This window comes from Carcharodon carcharias, chromosome 4 (assembly GCF_017639515.1).
Source record: "Carcharodon carcharias isolate sCarCar2 chromosome 4, sCarCar2.pri, whole genome shotgun sequence".
Lineage (NCBI taxonomy): Eukaryota > Metazoa > Chordata > Chondrichthyes > Lamniformes > Lamnidae > Carcharodon > Carcharodon carcharias.
Genome location: NC_054470.1, coordinates 204079901 through 204101715, shown reverse-complemented (window position 1 = coordinate 204101715; position 21815 = coordinate 204079901). Strand labels below are relative to the sequence as shown.

Here is a 21815-nt window from a genome sequence, read left to right as displayed (position 1 = left end):
AAGAAGCTGTATTATTACTGAATTTCTTGGATTCTTCGCCTGTATGTAAAGCAAATTAGAAATTGGACAGAGATCCAATATTGTCAAAAGTCAGAGACTTTGTTTTGCGAGGATGGTCAAATTCCATACCAGAAACACAGTTAAGCTGTCAAGGTGGAATTGCGTTGTGGGAATCAAGAGTTGTCATCCCTTCACAAGGTAGAGAGCCACTCTTGACAGAGCTATTCAGTGCACATCCAGGCATACCAAAGATGAAAATGCTTGTGCCAAGCTATGTCTGGTGGCCAGACATTGACAGTGACATTGAAAACATGGTCAAGCACTGTCTCCATTGTCAGCAACAACAGAAGTTATTTGTTTCAGCTCCATTACATCCGTGGGAGTGGCCTGGTTGACCCTGGGTTAGATTACACATCGATTTATGTAGGACCACGTTTTTGTTGATTGAAGCTGCACATTCTAAATGGATGGATGTATACAAAATCAAACCACCAACATCAAGCTGAATTATTGAAGCTGTGTCACTGTTTTAGCATACATGGCTTACCTGAAATCATCATTTCTGATTGCAGTACAGCCTTTACCAGCACAGAGTTTCAGAAATTCATGAATCTGAATGGAATGAAACATATTAAAACCATCCCTTATCAAATGTACAGCACTCTCAGCTAAACCGAACTTCAAGTCTGTTATGAAGAGGTTATCAGAAGATGCTCTAGAATCTCGACTTTCTCGCTTTCTTCTCAGTTATCGTATACGCCACATTCGACTACAGGTTCAATAACGTCTGAATAATTGATGAAACGCCACCTACGTACAAGGTTAAGTCAGGTGGTTCCAAATTTAGAGGGAAAGGTAGAGTGGAATCAGGGCAATCAAAAATTGAACTGCGACACACACAGCAAACCTCACACATTCAGTGTAGGTGACAGTTTTTGTGTGGAATTTCAGCAGTGACTCTATTGGGGTCCTGGAACCATTGTCTCAGAGACTGGCCCATTAACTTTCCAAGTACAACTGCCAGACAGAATCGTCCATAAACACATAGATCATATTCGTATTAGAGAGACATTCCAGCAGCCAACTATTCTGCCTGTGATAAACGTCAATTCCTGAGGTGATAAATCAACCTAGAATAGAAATGCCTGATGTCTCTGTAGAGTTGCCAAACTCAGAACTGCCATTTTCTAATGATGTGTTTCATACTGCAGTTCCGGATCCTGTCGGGGAACTTCAAGTGGTAGAGCTACACCGCTCTAGCTGTATGAGAGCACCTCAGAGACTTGGTCTTTAGTCACCTGAAGTCGTATATATGTATATGTTGTTGGATATTCAATGTTTCCCTGTAAATAGAAATTGTAGAAATAAAACTAAAGGGGGAGGAAATATATTAACTGTGGGTATAGCCTCTCCGTCCTCAGGTCACGTGATTTCTGGGAGGCTCCGACCAAAAAGCCTTGAGTGTGGGCATTCCAGGGGATGGGGTTTCTTGACGAGAGTCCTGATTGAGCATGTAGCACCTGAAAAGCTGTTATAAAATTTCTGTTTCCTGTAGAAATCTGTCCTCTCCATCAAGTCATTACAGTGAGTCTGAGAGTAAATCAGTCAGTGAGAGTGGAGAAAGGGTCTGAGAGTCAATCGGAGAGAGGCTGTGAGCTGGACATGGAAAACTGAGGAAGAAATTCAAAAGTGGGGTGCTGCGATAGGAGTGGATTATGAGCAACTGTCTTTGAGAGGTCAGTTTCTTAGAATCACAGAGTCTGGAGTTGAAGGTGCACAGATCTAACAGAGTTCGGGGTTGGGGCAGAAAAGCAAAGGGATATAATTGGGAACAGAAGATCTCAATTGGAGAGTGCTGAGGCAAGTGTCAGGGATAGACGTTAAAAAAATCTAAAGTTAGTGGAAGGGAAGGAGTTGATTAGTGAGTAGCTGATGGGTTATTTTCCAGCTCAAATCAGAACCTAGACTTAAATATATTTCCGGTACGTTTAGATGATAGTCTAATAAATAGAGGCATTTAAACACTTCTGTCATCATTTTAGCACTTATTGCAAGTTAAAAAACAAAAAAAAACAACAAACTAAAAAAATAGATACAAATATTATAAAGAAGCTAGATTAAAATTTGGGAGAACAGGTTGTGTATGTGCTATATGTAGGGGTTTGTGGGACAGTGAGACTGTTCTGTGTGAACACATCTATAGGAGATGTTTCCATCTCAAATCTCTCTGGTTCAGAGTCAATAAACTGCAGTGAGAGTTGATGACACCGAGACATAAGGGAGGGAAAGTATCTTGACAGTTTGTTCCAAACTTTGTTCACACTTCATAAAAAAGTGCATGTTTAGAATGGGACTGTTGTGACTCATAGTGTGCCGTTCCAGTAACATAACCATGATGATGCCGTAATGCCTAAGGAACCAGATTAATACACAGAATGGCCAACTGTATGCTGAAGATATTAATAATCTTTTAAAACTGTCATATAATTGGCAAGCAAATTTCATTATAGATCAGCGTGAGGTAGGAAGAATGAGGAGGCCAAACACTCTTGGAAAACGTGTATCTAAATGGGGTAGAGAAACATAGGGATCTAGGAGTACAGGTACATAGATTGCTAAAAGTACTGACACATTTTCATGAGGCAAGAAAGAAAGCAATGAAAGTACTGGGGTTCAGTTCTAGAGGGACAGACTGAGAAGCAGAGAAGTTATGTTAAACTCTGAGCACAGAAAGTATTTGAAGTGAATAGCCTAGATGTATTTAAGGGGAAGCTAGATAAGCATGATGGAGAAAGGAATAGAATTATATGTTAATGGGATGAGATGAAGGGAGGGGGGAAGATTTGTGTGTATCATAAACACCAGCATAGACCAGATGGGCTGAATGGCCTTTTCCTGTGCTGTAAATACTTTGCAAAGACATACGCACAGAAACCAATCCACCGCGATGATCAGAGTGATGTCGTCTGTTGGAAGCCCCACCGATGTCAGCACGATCACCATGGTAACCAGACCTGCCTGTGGGATGCCAGCAGCACCAATGCTGGCAGCTGTGGCAGTGATACTGGTTTTAAGAGAAAAACAAAGGCATTAAACAATTTGTCCAGCTAATCAACATCAAGTCTAACAGCATAATAAAATAAAACTGAGTCAGGCACTTGGGGAGGGAGTGGGATTCTTCCCAATGGAAAAGACCCAAGATGTGAGAGTATCAAATATCAACGTTACACAAAACTAACGGTGAGAGCTTCAGAAGAATAGAAATGTTTACAATAACCCTACACAATCCCAGCACGTGAGGAGGCCAACTTTCTGTAAAAACAATCCCAAACTAGTCCCACTGCTCCGCTCTCTCCCCCCATAGCCGTGTAACACAAAACCATAGAATGGTTACAACACAGAAGGAAGCCATTTAGCATGTTGTGTCCATTCTGGCTCTCTGAAAGCGCAACTTATCTAATCCCATTCCTTTATCTTACCACATATCCTGGCAATATTTTTTGCTTCAGCCAATTCTTTTGAAAGCTTTGAATGAATCTGCTGCCCCCACACTCCCAGGCAGTGCATTCCAGATCCTAACCATATCATCGGCTGCCCCTCAATTCGAGGATGATGTCTACTTGGGTTCACAAGTTTCTGTCAGTGGTCTTTATGTGACTGAACAGGCTGACTTTTGACCCACAGATCTTTGGGCAAATGAAGCAGGATGTCTCACAAGGTAGTGGGATCTGGAGTGTAGGATTTGCATCCCACATGTCTCTGTTGCTGGTTTGCCTCATCCTTAAGACGTTGGGATTCAAAGCGTGATGCAGCTTGATGGTCAAGTTGTCGTCCATACTATAGAACCATAGAAAAGTTACAGCACAGAAAGAGGCCATTCGGCCTATCTTGTCCATGCCAGGTGCCCTTTCTAATCCCACCTTACTGCACCCAGCCCATAGCCCTGCAGCTTTCAGCACTTTAGGTGCAGATCCAGGTACTTTTTAAAAGAGTTTAAAATTTCTGCTGCTACCAACAACTTGGGCAGCGAATTCCAGACACCCACTACCCTCTGTGTAAAAAAAAGTTCTTCCTCATGTTCCCCCTACATCTTCTGCCACTTATCTTGAATCAAGGCCCCTGGTTTTAGAATACACCACCAAGGGAAACAATTTTCTCCTATCCACTCTATCTATTCCCCTCATAATTTTGTACACCTCAATCAAGTCACCTCTCAGCCTTCTTTGTTCGAAGGAAAATAACCCCAACCTATCCAATCTCTCCTCGTAGCTACACTTTTCTAACCCTGGCAACATTCTTGTAAACCTCCTCTGCACTCTCTCCAGACCTATTACGTCCTTCCTGTAATGTGGTGACCAGAACTGCACACAATACTCCAGTTGTGGCCTCACCAGTGTTTTATACAATTCCAATATTATATCCTTACTTTTATTTTCTATACCTCTGCTATTGAAGGAGAGCATTCCATATGCCTTCTTTATAACCTTGTCTACTTGAACTGCTGCCTTCAGGGACCTGTGTACTTGTATGCCAAGATCTCTCACTTCATCTATCCCTCTTAGTATATTCCCATTTATTGTGTAATCCCTGTAACTGTTTGACCTCCCTAAATGTATGACCTCACACTTCGCTATGTTAAAATCCATCTGCCACTTTACCGCCCACTCCACCAACCCATCTATATCATTTTGGAGATTATGGCTATCCTCTACACTATCCACTACTCGGCCAACCTTTGTGTCATCTGCAAATTTTCCAATCATGCTCCTCACGTTCACGTCCAAATCGTTAATATATAACACAAACAGCAAAAGTCCCAACACCGAGCCCTGTGGAACACTACTTGAGACAACTTTCCATTCCATGCTCACCACTCACCTGGATAGTGCATGCAGTCACAACACTCAAAAAGCTTGAACAAAAACAGAATTACCTGGAAAAACTCAGCAGGTCTGGCAGCATCGGCGGAGAAGAAAAGAGTTGACGTTTCGAGTCCTCATGACCCTTCGACAGAACTTGAGTTCGAGTCCAAGAAAGAGTTGAAATATAAGCTTATATTTCTTGGACTCGAACTCAAGTTCTGTCGAAGGGTCATGAGGACTCGAAACGTCAACTCTTTTCTTCTCCGCCGATGCTGCCAGACCTGCTGAGTTTTTCCAGGTAATTCTGTTTTTGTTTTGGATTTCCAGCATCCGCAGTTTTTTTGTTTTTATCAAGAAGCTTGACACCATCCAAGATAGAGCAATTGGTCTCCCTGTTCTGGACTCTATATCCACTCCCTCCTGTGTATTATGTACCTGTGTACTATGACTACAACCTACAGGACACATTGCAGCTATTCATCATGGTTACTCTGAAAGCACCCGCCATCACACCTCCCTCCGCCCCCTCTCTACTATCATGAAAGACAAGAACAACATTGTCTTGAGAACAACAAATGTCTCCAAATGTTCTCCTTCTTTACCCTGACCAAATCGTACAGTATTGACCCTTTATGATCACTGGGTCAATCACAGAAACTTACAGCATAGAATGAGACCATTCAACCCATTGTGCCTTTGTTGACTGTTATGATCCCTGGAGAGACCAGTAACTTTTTAAAAGAAAGGAATCCCCATGACACCGTAGGAAAGAAAACCATTGGACAAGATTTTACTTTTTAAAACTTTTACTGTAACAAACCAACTAAAATCAATTCAAACATTAATTAACAGGCAAATGATATGTCAAATGAAAGGATAAATTTCATTTTAAATAGTCAATACAACAAAGACACGCCTCACATAGTTCTAAGCACTTGTTTCACTTTCCGCACAATGTGACACCACATGCAATCCCATAGCCTTTCAGACTGGGCCTCTGGTAAATAGGTAAATCTGGTACTTTCCACTCAATAAATTTGGCCCTCGAGTCGCTCTTACCTTCAGCCATATTCTATTTGAAATTGCTGGATATGGTTAGCACCCAAACAGCACACCCCTGCAGAACCAAGGTTCACAACTGCCTTGATGACATAGATACCCCAGAAACTCCTTTCTCCAACCCCTTTAAATGGTCTGATTGGCTCAGGGAAAACTGAAGCTGTAGCAATGGCCTTGTCCAATCCACAATCCATGCTCTCCCTGTCTTCAGCTTTCTGTCCTTTTTAGCTTTATTACACATGAAACTCCTTGTAAAAAGTGCCTTCTCTGTTCCCCTCAACTGCAGGTTCTGTTCTACCCACAGACATATGCCTTTGAGTTCTGAGACAGTTGTAATCTAATGTCAGATTAGATGTCTATTTATTCTTTTCTTCAGCTCCAAAGCAACCTAGATCAGCCATGATCAGCCCTCGACCGCAATTTCACACCAGCTGACAATTAACGGCCAGCCAGTATGAAACATGCGCTGAAAAGCTCTGCACTGCTGGGGTGGGGGTGGGAAGAGGGCGAGTGACAATGTCACCACGTACATGAGTGAGCACTTTGAGAGAGCTCCCTGAAGGCAGACAGCTGCCTCAGGGAGCTCACACCTGCAAGCAACAAAAGAAAGCATAAAAAGCTGCAAAAAATGTTCATGCACACAATCAAGCACCTGCAAGCATATCTCATGAATATGCTGTCCCCAAATATTTCTTTTTATTTTATTTCATAACGGAGATTTCATCTCGCCCTTAGATGAGGTTTCATGAAAAATGTAAAGCCTGCCTGGCCCATTGGCCCGTCCACCAACCCTAAGGTTGGTTGGGCCACAAAAAATCGCATTCAATTGCACCATTAATGGTCTTGATTGCCTGTTTAATTGTCAATGGCGCACTTCCAATTGCTGTGCATGCCCGCCGAGCAAAATATTGCTTGAGAAGCTCGCCCAATGTCATTTTGCACAATTTTACGCCCTATCGGGTCAGATGCACGCACTCCGCGGAACATAAAATTCAGCCCCAAGAGTAACTGTGGTTATCTGAGTAAAAATCTCTGTTACCTGATGGTGAGGATTTGTCCAAAGTTAAGTTCAAAGTTGTTAACTTGTGCAATGAAGATAGCAGCAAGTGCTTCGTACAGTGCAGTGCCATCCATGTTAATTGTGGCACCAACAGGCAGCACAAATCTGGTGATTCGTTTATCCAGCCCAATCTTGTCCTCCAGGCAACGAAATGTGATAGGCAAAGTGGCTGAGCTGGAGGGACAATAGGAGGTAAATATCAATTCGGAAATGCAGTGAGTCATAACAGTAGGATTTCTGTAAATCTGTGTTTGTGTATGTGTATATGTGCATGTGGTGTGTGCATATGTGCATAAGTGTGTGTGTATATGTGTGTGTGTATGTATGTGTGTGTGTATTTTTGTGCATGTTTGTGTATGTGCGTGTGCATGCATATGTGTGCATATGTGCATGTGTGTGTATATGTACATGCGTGTATGCATGTGTGTGTGTACATACATGCATGCATGTGTATATGTGCATGTTTGCATATGTGTATGTGCATGTATAAGTGTGTGTTTGTGCATGTGTGTATATGTGCATGAATGTGTATATGTGCATGTGTGTATACGTGCATCTGTGTGTGTATGTGTGTTTGCATATGTATGGGTGTGTATATGTGTGTTCATGTATATATGCGTGTGTATATGTGTTTGTGTGTGCATGTATATATGTGTGTGTATATGTGCATCTGTGTGTGTGTATGTCTGTAATATTTGTGTCTGTGTATGTTTTTGTGTGCATGTATATGTGCATCTGTGTGTTTATGTCTCTGTAAAGTATGTGTATGTGTGTGTATGTGCATGTGTGTATGTATATGTGTGTGTGTATGCGTGTGTATGTATGTGTGTGTAAGTATATATGTATTTGTGTGCATGTGTGTATAAGTGTGTGTGTATATGTGTTTGTGTGCATATATGTATGTGTGTATGTGTATATATATGTGCATAAGTGTGTGTTACTCTGCGACTGCAATCTTGGCTGGCACAGTTTTTGTTTGCAGAAACCGAAGCATGCATTGCTGGAAGTGGCTAAGGAGGTCAGTAGCAGGAGTTTGGTACATAATTCCTGGATACAGGGCTGCAAGGGGTTCAATGATCTCATCAAGGTAGGAAAAGAGTGCAACTTGCTAACCCCGTCACTTTGCCTTTGCCAGCCTTTACTCCTTTACAACACTCAAGAAGCTTGACACTGACGCAGCCCGCTTAATTGGCACCCCATCCACAAACATTCACTCCCTCCACTGCCAACACACAGTGGCAGCAGTGTGTACCATCTACAAGATGCACTGCAGGAACTCAACAAGGCTCCTTAAAAAGCACCTTCCAAACCCACGACCACTATCATCTAGAAGGACAAGGGCAGCAGACACATGGGAACATCACTGCCTGGAAGTTCCCCTCCAAGTCACTCACTATCCTGACTTGGAAATATATCGCCATTCCTTCACTGTCGCTGGGTCAAAATCCTGGAACTCCCTCCCTAACTACATCGCAGGGACTGCAGAGGTTCAAGAAGGCAGCTCACCACCATCTTCACAAGGGGAATTAGGGATGGGGAATAAATGCTGGCCCAGCCAGTGATCCCCACATCCCGTAAATGAAGTTCAAATAAGTGATTTGATTTGCCAGAACACTGGTCCCAGCTCGGTTCAAGTGAAGCCTGTCCCAAAGGTACAAGTCCCTCTTTCCCCACTACTGGTACCAATGGCTTCTTCTTCTGACACCAAGTTTCCTGCATATTCAACTCCCATCTTATTTACAATATCTGAATGCTTGTGCCTCAAATAACAATCCTGAGATTGTTACCTTTGTGGTTCTTTTTAATTAGCTTTTTAATGTAGCCCCTTGCTGCTCATACTCCCTCAGCAGAAACTCTTTCTTATTCCTACCCATGTTGTTTGTACCCATGTTGGGCAGACCATACATGCTTCAGGATTCACGTTTTCAGCTGCAAAGAATACTATCTACACATCAACTTGAATGACCTCCCGTACCCTGGTGCCAAGGTCAATTTGCTTATGCTCCCTGCAGTCCCTACTCTCACCCACACAAACTGCAACAACCTTGTATCTGTTGGGCAATTGCAAGAGCTGAGGCTCCTCCAGTGCTACCTTCTGGATCCCCATACCTGCCTCACTCACAGTCATACTCTCCTGTTCCTGACCACTGATCAAACCTGAAGTAGCTATCCTAAAGGGTATGACAGTTTCCTGAAACAAAGTGTCCAGGTAACTTTCTCCCTCTCTGATGCATCGCAGTGTCCAAAGCTTAGACTCCAGCTCATCAACTCTGAGCTGAAGTTCTTCAAACTGCAGACACCTATTGCAGATGTGGCTATCGTATCACATAAGTGACCACCAGCTCGATATGCCACAGCTACTACACGTCACCTCCCCAACCATCTCTAACGTATTCTATTTAACTAATTGGGGTTTCAAGTTTTTAAATGGCACTTAAACTGCTTAATATGGCAACAAATAATTGTTAAGTGGTTAAGGTATAAATTTAATGCAGTACCCATATTTACCCAGTGCTAGTTTAAACTACTGTGCTAGTTTAATGAGAAAAAGATTTAGAGAGGAAAAAAAAATAAAACTCTCCAATTTGCTCACCTACTTAATACCCCATGACTTCAACTCTCAGGTCTCACTGACCCTTGGTCCCTCTCTCAGACCTCTCCTTGTCTTGGAAAAGACCAATACGGAACCTTTTCCTTCACCCACTAAATTCCTGAGTTAAGTACTTTGTAGAAACTGTACTCCATTGAGCTGGCTGCCATGCTACTTAATGTTTATGTGCACGTGTGTGTTGCAGTTTGAGTTGTGTTTGCGTGTCTCTGTTTCACTTTAAGGATGTGTGTATATGTTTTTCGTCTAGGATTTTCTGGCCCTCACACCGTCGGACATCATTGCCGGTGGGATGGGAAAGTTTGGAGAGCTATTGACTTTTAATGGCTCTCCAAATTTTCCTGTCCCACCTGCGATGATGCCGTCCATGTCGGGAATGGAAAATCCCAAACTATGTGTTTGAGTGAAAAACAAATTCAGCAATGGATTATAGTCTCTTTGTTGAAGTGGATTCAGGAGAAAGACAAGGAATAAATGTATAATAAAGAAGAAGTTTGAGTGCCAATGTTAGCATTCTCTCTTACCTGGAGGAGGTGCCAAGTGCAGTAACCAGAGCCTGCACCAGTCCACCAATAAAAACAAAGGGATTCTTGTGTGTGATGAAGAAGTAGAGGAGGGGCAGCACGATGAGAGCGTGAATGAGCAGGCCCACAATGACTGTGATTGTATACATCCCCAGCTGTCCTCCCACCACAGTCATATCCTCCATTTCAACAATCTTACCCGCAATAAGGAATAGAATACCCATTGGAGCATACCTGGAAATAGAGAGATAGTAACTAAGAGAGGGAGAAAGATTGAATGTGAACAACTGTGAATGAAAGAGGGCAAATGGAGTATGTTTCAGTTGGAGAATGTAGTGATAAAAATGATCATAAAATAATCATAGCATAACATAAAGTAGTTCTGGAAACGGACAAAGAAAAATCAAAGATAAAGATTCCCAATGAGATGAGAGCTGATTTCAATAAGAGAAGGAATCTAGCACAGGTGGACTGGAAACAAAAGTTGGCCAAGAAAACAGTAAATGAGCAAAGGCAGAGATCCAAGGCAGGGATAGTTTACAAACTAGGCAAAATTCCATAAGGAGGAAAGATGGGGGCATCCAAAGTCAGAGTTCCCTGGATGTTAAAGGAAATAGAGGCTAAAATGAAACAGAAAAAGAAGGTTTAGGATGAATGGCAGGTACAGAATACAATTGAAAATCAGACTGAATATGCCAAGTGCAAAGAGAAGTCGGAAAAGGATATAAGAACATCAGAGAGAATATGAGATAAAAAATAGTGGGTAACATTAAATGGAATCCAAAAATCTATTATAAGCATCTAAAAAGTAAAAAGACAGTTTAAGGAATGGTGAGGAACAAAAAAGGAAATCTTGTGGAGGCAGAGGCCTGGACTGAGGCACTGAATGAACATTTTGCATAAAAGAGGATAAAGTTAATGGGCGGAATTTTCCATGCCTGCTGGTGTCAGGCATGCTCGGCAGTGTGAGTGGACAATATGGTGAGAAGGCCAAAAATCAGATTCCTGACATTGTGAAACCAGTTTGTGATCGTCCACTCAAATTGTCAATGGTGGGCCATGTTTCCTGCCATTGGACATTGGGAAACTGATTGTAATACATCCGCATATCATTATAAGGCTGGCCCGCCGGAATCATGCCCCCTTGCTGGATCATCCACCCATGTTGGTGTGATTGTATGTCAATGTGTTTCACAACTGCTCATAAGTGACATGCACCTGGCGAGCTGCACTTTACGCAAGACTTCAAGGTTTGTTTGCCTACCTTGCTTCAGGCAGCACTCGCAGTCATCAGCACTGTAGAGAGCACCACATCACTTTTAGGGGGGCTTATGGGCAGGTCTCTACCTACCATACCAGCCATAAGGCGGGGGTGGCTTTGTACGGCTGTAGGGCTGGGGCTTGCTTGGGAAAGGGGGAGAATTAGCCTCAGGCAAGGGAAGAGGCTGCAGGGTGAGGGCTGTCCCAGGGAAGCAGGGTTTCCCAGGGTGTGTGTGGGGCACATGTTGATCTGAGCAAATGGCCTCAAGGTGGTAAGGGCTGAGGAGGAAGTCTCCAGAAGAGATGAGGCCAGATGGAGATGTAAGGGTGTGTGTGAGCAGTGAGTGGTGATATCCCGGCAGGAGAGAAACAGAATTAAAGTTTCGAGTCTGTATGACTTCTTCAGAGTCATAGAGGGTATATGGAGTTAGGTTGCGGATCACATATGAACGCATTGAATGGGTGAACAGGCTAGAGGGGCTAAATGGCCTCCTCCTATTCCTAAGTTACTGAGGGAAGCTAGGGTGGAGGTAGCAGAAGCTCTGATTACAATCTTCCAATCCTCATGTATAGGACTGAATAGGAGGATTGCCTGTCCAAAAAAGAGAAGAATAAACCTGCAATATCAAAAGCCAGACTGCACCTCTCAAAGGCAAGGTGCCTTTGCAGCTTGCTGTAGCAAGGGCTGAAACTGCATAGGCAACATTGGAAGATCTTCAGGAAGGACCTGAAACAGTGCAACAGGCAAGAGAGTGTACCCCCAGGGTTTTGGTTGGCATAATGGAGTCCCTGATGCAGGAGATGGACCAGAGGATAGAGGTTCTATTCCCTCATGAGGCCAGAAGACCCTTCAGATAAGGAATTAGAAGGCAGTAAGAGTAGATGGCTGTGGCAGTTATGCCACCAATCTACTGCCAATGACTTGGATGCAGTGCCGCAAGGAGCTTAACGACCTTGCACGAGTGATAAAGGTCATGAAATGCATTCTTCCATGTCAAATACTACCAACTTCACCATTAGCCTCACACACTGCTGCACATTGAGGATACCCTCCACCATGTTATATGGGATAGATTTCGAACAAATCTAGCAACTCAAGACTGGGCATCCATGAGACTCTGTGGGCCATCAGCAGCAGCAGGATTGTACTCGGACACAATCTGTAACCTCATGGCCTGGCATATCCCCCACTCTACCATTACCATCAAGCCAAGGGATCATACCTGGTTCAATTAACAGTGCAGGAGGGCATGCCAGGAGCAACACCAGGCATACCTAAAAATGAGGCGTCAACCTGGTGAAGCTATAACACAGTACTACTTGCAGGCCAACAGCATAAGCAGCAACTGATAGACAGGGCTAAGCAATCCCACAACCAACGGATCAGATCTAAGCTCTGCAGTCCTGCAGTAGCCAGTCGTGAATGGTGGTGGATAATTAAACAACTCACTGAAAGAAGAGGCTTCACAAATATCCCCATCCTCAATGATGGAGAAGCCCAGAATATCAGTACAAAAGATAAGGCAGAAGCACTTGCTACAATCTTCAGCCAGAAGTGCCGAGTGGATGATTCATCTCAGCCTCCTCCGGAGGACCCCAGCATCACAGATGCCAGTCTTCAGCCAATTCGATTCACTTCATGTGATATCAAGAAATGGCTGAAGGCACTGGATACTGGGTATGGGTCATGACAACATTCTGGCAATAGTACTGAAGACTTGTGCTCCAGAACTTGCCACACCCCTAGCCAAGCTGTTCCAGTACAGCTACAACACTGGCATCTACCTGGCTATGTGGAAAATTGCCCAGGTATGTCCTGTACACAAAAAGCAGGACAAACCCAACCCGGCCAATTACTGCCCCATCAGTCTACTCTCAATCATCAATAAAGTAATGGAAGGGATCATCAGCAGTGCTATCAAGCAGTACTTGCTTAACAATAACCTGTTCACTGACACCCAGTTTGGGTTCTGCCAGGGCCACTCAGCTCCTGACCTCATTACAGCCTTGGTTCAAACGTGGACAAAAGAGCTGAACTCCCGAGGTGAGGTGAGAGTGACTCCCTTGGCATCAAGGCAGCATTTGACTGAGTGTGGCAACAAGGAGCCCTAGCAAAACTAGAGTCAATGGGAATCAGGGGAAAAACTCTCCTCTGGTCGGAGTCATATCTAGCACAAAGGAAGATGGTTGTGGTTGTTGGAGGTCAGTCACTCAGCTCCAGGACATCACTACAGGAGTTCCTAAGGATAGTGTTCTCGGCCCAAACATCTTCAGCTGCTTCAATAATGACCTTCCTTCCATCATAAGGTCAGGAGTGGAGATATTCAGCACCATTCACGGCTCCTCAGATACTGAAACAGTCCATGTCCAAATGCAGCAAAACCTGGACAAAACCCAGTCTTGGGCTGACAAGTGACAAGTAACAATCGCGCCACGCAAGTGTCAGGTAATGACCATCTCTAACAGGAGATAACGCAACCATTGCCCCTTGATGTTCAATGGCATTACCATCACTGAATCCCCCACTATCAACATCCCGGGCATTACCATTGACCAGAAACTGAACTGGACTAGCCATATAAATACTGTGGCTACAAGGGCAGAGGCTAGGAATCATGCAATGAGTAACTCACCTCCTGAGTCCCCAAAGCCTGTCCACCATCTACAAGGCACAAGTCTGGAGCGTGATGGAATGCTCCCCACTTGCCTGGATGAGTGCAGCTCCCACAACACTCAGGAAGCTCGACACCATTTAGGCCAAAGTAGCCTGCTTGATTGGCACCCCTTCCACAAACGTTCAGTCACTTCACCACCAATGCAAGTAGCAGCAGTGTGTACCATCTACAAGATGCACTGCAGGAATTCACCAAGGCTCCTTTGACAGCACTTTCCAAACCCAGAACCACTACCACCTAGAAGGACAAGGACAGCAGATAGATAAGAACACCACCATCTGGAAGTTCCCTTCCAAGTCACTCACCATCCTGACATGGAAATATATCACCATTCCTTCACTGATGCTGGGCCAAAATCCTGCAACTCCCTCCCTAACAGCACTGTGGGTGTACCTACACCACATGGACTGCAGCAGTTCAAGAAGGCAGCTCACCACCACCTTCTCAAGGGCAACTAGGAATGGGCAATAAATGTTGGCCCAGCCAGCGACTCCCATATCCCATGGATGAATTTTTTTAAAAATCACTGAAACCGCTGTTGCTAATGGAGCTAATGATGCAACCAGTTTGTCTCAGTAACACAAACAATTTCTTTAACGAAATTAAAGAGTGAATTGATGAAGATAGTGTAGTAGGTGTAAATATGAACTTTCAAAAGGCATTTGATAATGCTGATTCAGAAATTAAAAGCACATGGTATAGGAATAGTGGTAACTTGGATATGAAATAGGCTGAGGGCAGAGAATAGTCGTGGTTTTCAGACTGAAAAGAAGCATGCAGCGAGTCCCCCAGGGTCAGTAATTGAATTGTTGCTTTTCTTGTTACAGATAAAGGAACTAGACTTGAGCACTGAAACAAAAACAAAAATAGCTGGAAAAGCTCAGCAGGTCTGACAGCATCTGCAGAGAGGAATACGTTAACATTTCGAGTCTGTATCAGAACTGTTCATCAGAGCTTCATCAGTTCTGATGCAGAGTCATACGGACTCGAAACTTTAACTGTATTCCTCTCCGCAGATGCTGTCAGACCTGCTGAGTTTTTCCAGTTATTTTTGTTTTTGTTTCAGATTTCTAGCATCCGCAGTATTTTGCTTTTAGACTTGGGCACTGGGAGTTTGTGAAAGATGCCAAACTTGGCAACATGGTAAATGGTGAAAAGAAGGAAAGACTTGAATTTATAAAATATTTTCACAACCACTGGGCACCTCAAAGCCTTTTACACTCATTGAAGTACTTTTGAAGTAGAGTCACTGCAAGAAATGTTAGCCAATTTGTGCACAGCAAGCTACAAACAGCAATGTGATATGACCAGAAGTTCTTTTTTTATGATGTTGGTTTAGGGTTAATATTGGGCAGCACACCAGGGATAACTCCCCTGCTCTTCTTCAAAATAGTGCCATGGGACCTTTTACAGCCACCTGAGCAGGCAGATGGGCATCAGTTTAATGCCTCATCTGAAGGATGCTGGAGTGTCAGCATGGATTTTTGTGCTCAAGTCCTTGAGTGGACTTGAACCAGAGCCTTGTGACCAGGAGCTGTGAGTGCTACTAACTGTACTACAGCTGAAATGTCAAATAATGAGCATCCTGTTCATTAGCAGGTTTCGGAAGGACATAGACAGACTGGCGAAGTGGGCAAATACATGCAGATACAATTTAATGCAGATACATGTGAAGTGAAGTATTATTGAAGGAACACCTTGGAGATGCAATATAAAGTAAATGGTATTATTGGGACAGGGGAGCAAAGCAGAAAGAGTTAAGGTGGTGTTTTATAGGGCCTGTAAGAGTGGGAAACCTGGCAGGCAGAGTGACTCAATTAACTGGAGTCAAAATTTCAGTTTCCCACCTGTGGATTGAGTCAGATATTAAGTCAGCAGCATGGCGGCAATGGATCCATCCCATGATGGGTTCCTACTTTAATACACCTGGATGCCATGAATACTCATTGTATAAAGACTTTTTGTAACTATGTCCTACCTTCAAGATTAAATCAAAAGCACATGGGAATCTCGTGGCACCCTGTTCGCATTTGTTTAAAGGTGGCGTACAACAGTCAGCTTTGTGTAGTTGTGCCTGGGGTCAGCAGTTTTCCTTGATGAACTCTGTGACACAGGGAGGGGAGCAGGAGAATAGCAATTTGCATGGGGCCTCATGAGCAGAAAGGGCAAGTCAGGGGTGAGTGGGGTGAGTGGGTTGGGGGGTTGGATGGGATGTGACTGTGGTGTGGGGTCTGGAGCATGGAGGAGTGCAAACGAGATCCAAGAGAGGACAGAGGATGGGGTCAGGAGCAGGATGAGAGGATGTAACAAAGGAGGGCTCTTGCCAGTTAACAGCTTAGGCTGCAATTCCAGCAACAGGCAGCACCAAAAGGGGAGGCAGGTCAGGGTGCAGCCATCCAGGGAAGGCATTATGGAACAAAAGCAGAAAATGCTGGAAAAACTCAGCAGGTCTAGCAACATCTACGGAGAGAGAAACAGAGCTAACGTTTCAAGTCCGTATGACTCTTCTTCATATGGACTTGAAACATTAACTCTGTTTCTCTCTCAATAGATGCTGCTAGGCCTGCTGAGTTTTTCCAGCATTGCCTATTTTTGTTTCAGATTTCCAGCATCCGCAGTATTTTCCTTTTATTAAGGCATTATGGAAGATGGATACTGGTACATCACCATGTTCCCAGGACAAGAACTAAGTATCTGCGGATCATGGAGAGGCAATACTAGAGATGACTAAGGCTGTCTTGGAAAGTGATCACTAAAATATTTGGGATTGTGCAGCAAGAACTACAGCCACGTGGATTTGGCAGGAACCCCATGACAGTGGCCCTCAAGGTGACTGCACTGCTCAATTTTTTCACCGCCAGTGCATTTCAGGGCCCCATGTGGCCTATCACAGACTGCCACATACAGGCGCACAAAGGAGGTGACCAGTGCCCTCTTCTGTCATGTGAATGAATTCATCAATTACTCCACAGTAGACGTCAGCCAGGCAACACGGGCATTGAGCTTCATGGCCATTGCACATTTTCCTAGAGTGTAACCGGTCACCTACTGCATTCAAGTAGCTATTAGCACTCCCTAGGACCAGCTAGCGGCATTTGTGAATCACAAGTGCTTTCACCCTTTGAATATGCGACTGCTCTGTGATCACAGGCAAAGATACGTGCATGTCTGTGCTCGTTTCCAGGGAGCTTTCGTGACTCATATATTTTGTGTAACTCTCAGTCCCCAGAGCTTTTTGAGGCCCCAGCCCAGGAAGACGGGGAGATCCATCAATGAATACCTGCCCTTGCCACATAATCACACATCTCCAGTGCATGCCGCTGGCACTTTAAATTTTAATTAGAGCCGCATGGGTGCCAGCTCCCAACACGAGAGTGGAAATGCTGCCCACTTCTGGTTTCATCGTCAGGAGTGGCATGCCACAGGTAAAATACCACCCATGGGGTTCACATTCACAAAACACCACCACCTGGAAGTTCCCCTCCAAGCCACTCACCATCTTGACTTGGAAATATATCAGCCGTTCCTTCACTGTTGCTGGGTCAAAATCCTGGAACTCCCTTCCTAACAGCACTGTGGGTGTACCTACACTACATGGGACTGCAGCAGTTCAAGAAGGCAGCTCACCAACACTTCTCAAGGACAATTAGGGATGGACATTAAATGCTGACCCAGCCAGCGAAGCCCACGTCCCATGGAAATTTTGAAGGTGACATGAGAACTTGATAGGCGATTAAGAAATGTCTATGTGTACTTGGCCTTGTAAACAGGAGCATTAAATAAAAAAACAAACTTTTAAGAGTCTGGTTAGGTTTCAGCTGGAGTTATGTGTTGAATTCTGGGCACTACATTTTTAGGAAGGATACCATGGCCTTGGAGAGAGGAGGTTTACCAGTATGATAACAGGAATGAGGGGCTTCAGTTATGTGGGAAGACTGGCAAAGCTAGGGTTGTTTTCCTTGCAGTAGAGAAAGTTAAGGGGAAATCCAGTAAGTTATTCAAAATTGTGAGGGGTTTTGACAGAACAAGTAGGGAGAAACCATTCCTCTGGCTAGTGGGTTGATAGGATGTCACAGATTTAAAATAATTTGCAGAAGACCTAGAGGAGAAATTAGGAGTTTTTTTGCAAAGGGTTGTTATTATCTGAAAAACATAACATGAAAGGGCAGCAGAAGTAGATTCCATAAGAAGCCATTAGAACATCTAATTGAAGAGGTTCGAATTAGCAGGGATACGGGGAAAAGCTGGAATATGGGAAAAAATTGGACAGCTCTTTCAAAGAACTAGCACATTAGACCAAATGCCTCTCTATGTGCTGTAAAATTCTGATTTTATAGGCTAAATTTTAGGTGGGGGGTGGGGTTGGCTGGGGTAGGCAAGCTACAAGCCTGGCGCCACTGCCATCGTGTCCGATTTTGCACCACCACCTGCCATTCAACCCCTGGGAGCAAGCATAAAATTACAGCCTGCAATTCCACAAATGAGAAAATCTTACACAGTGAAAAACATTCACATATTGAAAAGGATTCCTGAGAATATTCAACATTAATGAGATAATTACATGTACAGTAAATAAGGTTGATGAGCTGCAGGCACCAGTTGCCAGATGTGACAATGATATGCTGTTAATAACAGAGACTTGACTCAAAGAAGCTGAATACTGGGAAACTCCTGGCCTAAAGTTATTCAGGAAAGATAGAGGAGAATAGAGAGTGTGTGGCAATATTGATCAAAGAAGCTATTACAGTTGAGGGATGATGATGGATCTATCTGTTTAGAATTAAGGATCAACAGAGGAGCTATTACTACTGGATATTTGCTAAGGACACCAAACTGTGGGAAGAAGGAAGAGGAAGAAACTTTCAATCAAACAACAGAACTACAGAGTAGTGACAATGTGACACTTCAATTATCCTAATATAAACTGGGATAGTAGCAGCATAATACAGATATAGCAGGTGATTAGGAAGGCCATTGGAATGTTGGTGTTTATTGCAAGAGGAATGGAATATAAAATTAGGGGAGATTTACTGCAGCTGTACAGGGGCTTGGTGAGAGCACATTTAGAGTACTGTATACAGTTTTGGTGATCTTATTTAAAAAATATACAATTGCTTTGGAAACTGAACTCATTCCTGGGATGAATGGGTTGTCTAATGAAGGAAGGTTGAACAGGTTAGGCCTATAACAATTGGAACTTAGAAGATTGAGAGGTGGTCTTATTGAAACATAGACGATCCTGAGGCCAATGGATAGAATGGATACCCAGAGGATGATTCCTCTTATGGGGAGACTAAAATAGGGGACATAGCTTAGAAATAAGAGAACTCCCTTTTAAGACAGAGATGAGGAGGAACTTTATCTCCCAAAGGATTGTTGGTGTGTAGAGTTCTCTTCCTCAAAAAGTAGTGGAGGTGAATCACTGACTTTATTTAGGGTAGAGTTAGACATTTCTTTGTTCGACAAGGGAGTCAAGGGTTATGGGGAGCAGACGGGAAACTGGAGCTGAGACCACAACCGGATCAGCCATGATCTTATTGAATGGTGGTGCAGGCTCGGATGGTCAAGTGACCTCCTCCTGCTCCTATGTTCCTATGTAATAGGTAAAGAGGGGAAGGAAATCCTGAAATGCAAAGAAAATTTTCGTGGAGAGAGTTTTCACCCCTTTGGGGGGATTGTGCAGGGATGGGCGTGGGCAGGTGCGGACCCGATTGGCACCCCACCCCCAATCAGGTCTGTGCTGCCATCTTACATGTGTGGGCCAATTAAGGCCTGCCCTGCATGACGTGTGCCTGGAAGCGCTGTGCGCTCTCTGTGCAGGTGGGGGGTGGGCAGGGGGGTCCCTGAGTCGGGAGTGTGCACAGAAATCTCCCTGAGGCACAGGGAGATAAGTTTTAAGTTTAAAAAATTTTAATAAAGACAAAAAAAAATTTAAGACGTCCCGTCATGTGACAGTGTCACATGAGCTGGGACATGTCAATGAACTTTAATGAAAAAATTTATTTAATTTATAAACGCTTCATGAAACCTCATCCCACCCATGGATGAGGTTCCATGAAAAATGTGAAGGCCGCTTGGGCTCTTTGCCTGCCTGCCAACCTTAAGGTTGGTCCAGCAGCTTTCTCAGTAGGGTTAATTAGTTAATTAATGGCCTTTACAGGCCTTTGACAGTTCAGCGGGTGCACAGCTGACTCGGCTACACGCCTGCCGAACTGAAAATCTAAATGACGCACAGTGACGTCAGGACACACGCCCGACATCACCCCACATCATTTTATGCCTTGGCGAGCGGGCCCCATCCTGCTCGCCGAGCCAAAAATTCTCCCCTTTGATTAACATGTTTCCAGCCTAAAGAGGAAGGAAACAGAACTGGATCCAGTTTTGGGAATTGAATGGAGCAAGTGGACCATGTTTCAGTGGGGGTGCATTTTGGGTAACAATTTTCAGAATATCATCAGGTTTCAAATAGTTATGGAAAAGGACATCGTGATTAAAAATAACTGGAGGAGGGCTAATTTTGGTGGGTACAAAAGGCATCTGGCGGTGATGGATTGGAATCAAAATGTGGAAAAATTGTAATTGATACATTTCCATGAAGGAAGAAAGAAAGGCATCCAATGCTAGAGCTCCCGAATATGTAGGCCAAAAAATTTGGTTGTGTAGCATCTATATTTTTGGCTTTGCTGGTGCAGTTTTGGATCCAAAATAATGTCTGCACTGTGTGCATACTTCTGGCGTGGGCAGCACCAGACATAATTTTGGGTAGGTTGTAGCATTGGCTTAGGAGTGTACACTGGAAATATGCAGAGTAGGCAGATCGTGACTTCAGTCAATTTGTGTGACACTGATATATCACCAATGATGCCATTTTGAACTCAACACCCCAGCTAATGCCCTCTTAATTTTACACATATGAACATATATTCAGCATTAGAAAGGACCCCCCACCAATGCTAATTAAAGGGATCATCAACTACTTTCAGGTTAGTTGCTAACTTATTTCTATTGCTGTTGAGTTAGTTAAAATTTTGGAGATTTATACTGCTGAATCTGAACAATGAGAGGTAATCTCATTGAACCAAATGAGATTCTGAAGGGTAGACACTGAGTGGCTGTTTCTGCTGTTTGGGGAATCTAAAACACAGGGGCACAACCTCAGAATAGGGGGTGCTTATTCAGGACTGAGATGATGAGAAATTTTTTCATTCAAAGGATTGTGAATCTTTGGAATTCTCAACCCAGAGGGTTGTGGATGCTCCATTTCCTGAATACATTTCAGGCTGGGATGGACAGATTTTTGATCTTTCAGGGAATTGAGGGATATGGGGAGCAGGTGAGAAAGTGGAGTTTGTTTTTATTCATTTATGGGATGTGGGCTTCACTGGTTAGGCCAACATTTATTGCCTATCCCTAATTGCCCTCGAGCAGGTAAAGCCTAAGATCATCCATGATTGTATTGAATGGCGAAGCTGGCCTGATGGGCTGTGTGGTCTACTCCTCCTATTTCTTATGTTGTCATGGATATCTGATAAGCATTCTGACAATTTAAAGGCAGTGGAGGAAGGGATCAAGAGAGGTGGTGGTGAGGTAGAGCTGGATGCCATCAGCGTACAATTGGAAATGTTTTTGGATAATGTCACTGGGGCAGCATGTAGATGAGAAATAGGAGGGTGCAATGTATAGATCCTTGGGGGACACCAGAGGTAACAGTGCAGGAGTGGGAAGAGAAAGCATTGATGGCAATTCTACTGTTCACCCTTTGAGGCA

At 43.8% G+C, this 21815-nt stretch overlaps 1 protein-coding gene across 1 annotated transcript in view; it reads right to left on the bottom strand.

The window, feature by feature from the left end:
• The window catches only part of LOC121277116 (excitatory amino acid transporter 1-like), a 162349-nt gene that overhangs the window by 28438 nt on the left and 112096 nt on the right, over positions 1-21815 (bottom strand). The window contains exons 6-8 of the mRNA XM_041186137.1: positions 10114-10347; positions 6961-7155; positions 2930-3064 (exon numbers count right to left, since the gene is read on the bottom strand). Coding sequence (XP_041042071.1) covers positions 2930-3064; positions 6961-7155; positions 10114-10347 — 564 coding nt within the window. The remainder of the gene's footprint in view (positions 1-2929; positions 3065-6960; positions 7156-10113; positions 10348-21815) is intronic.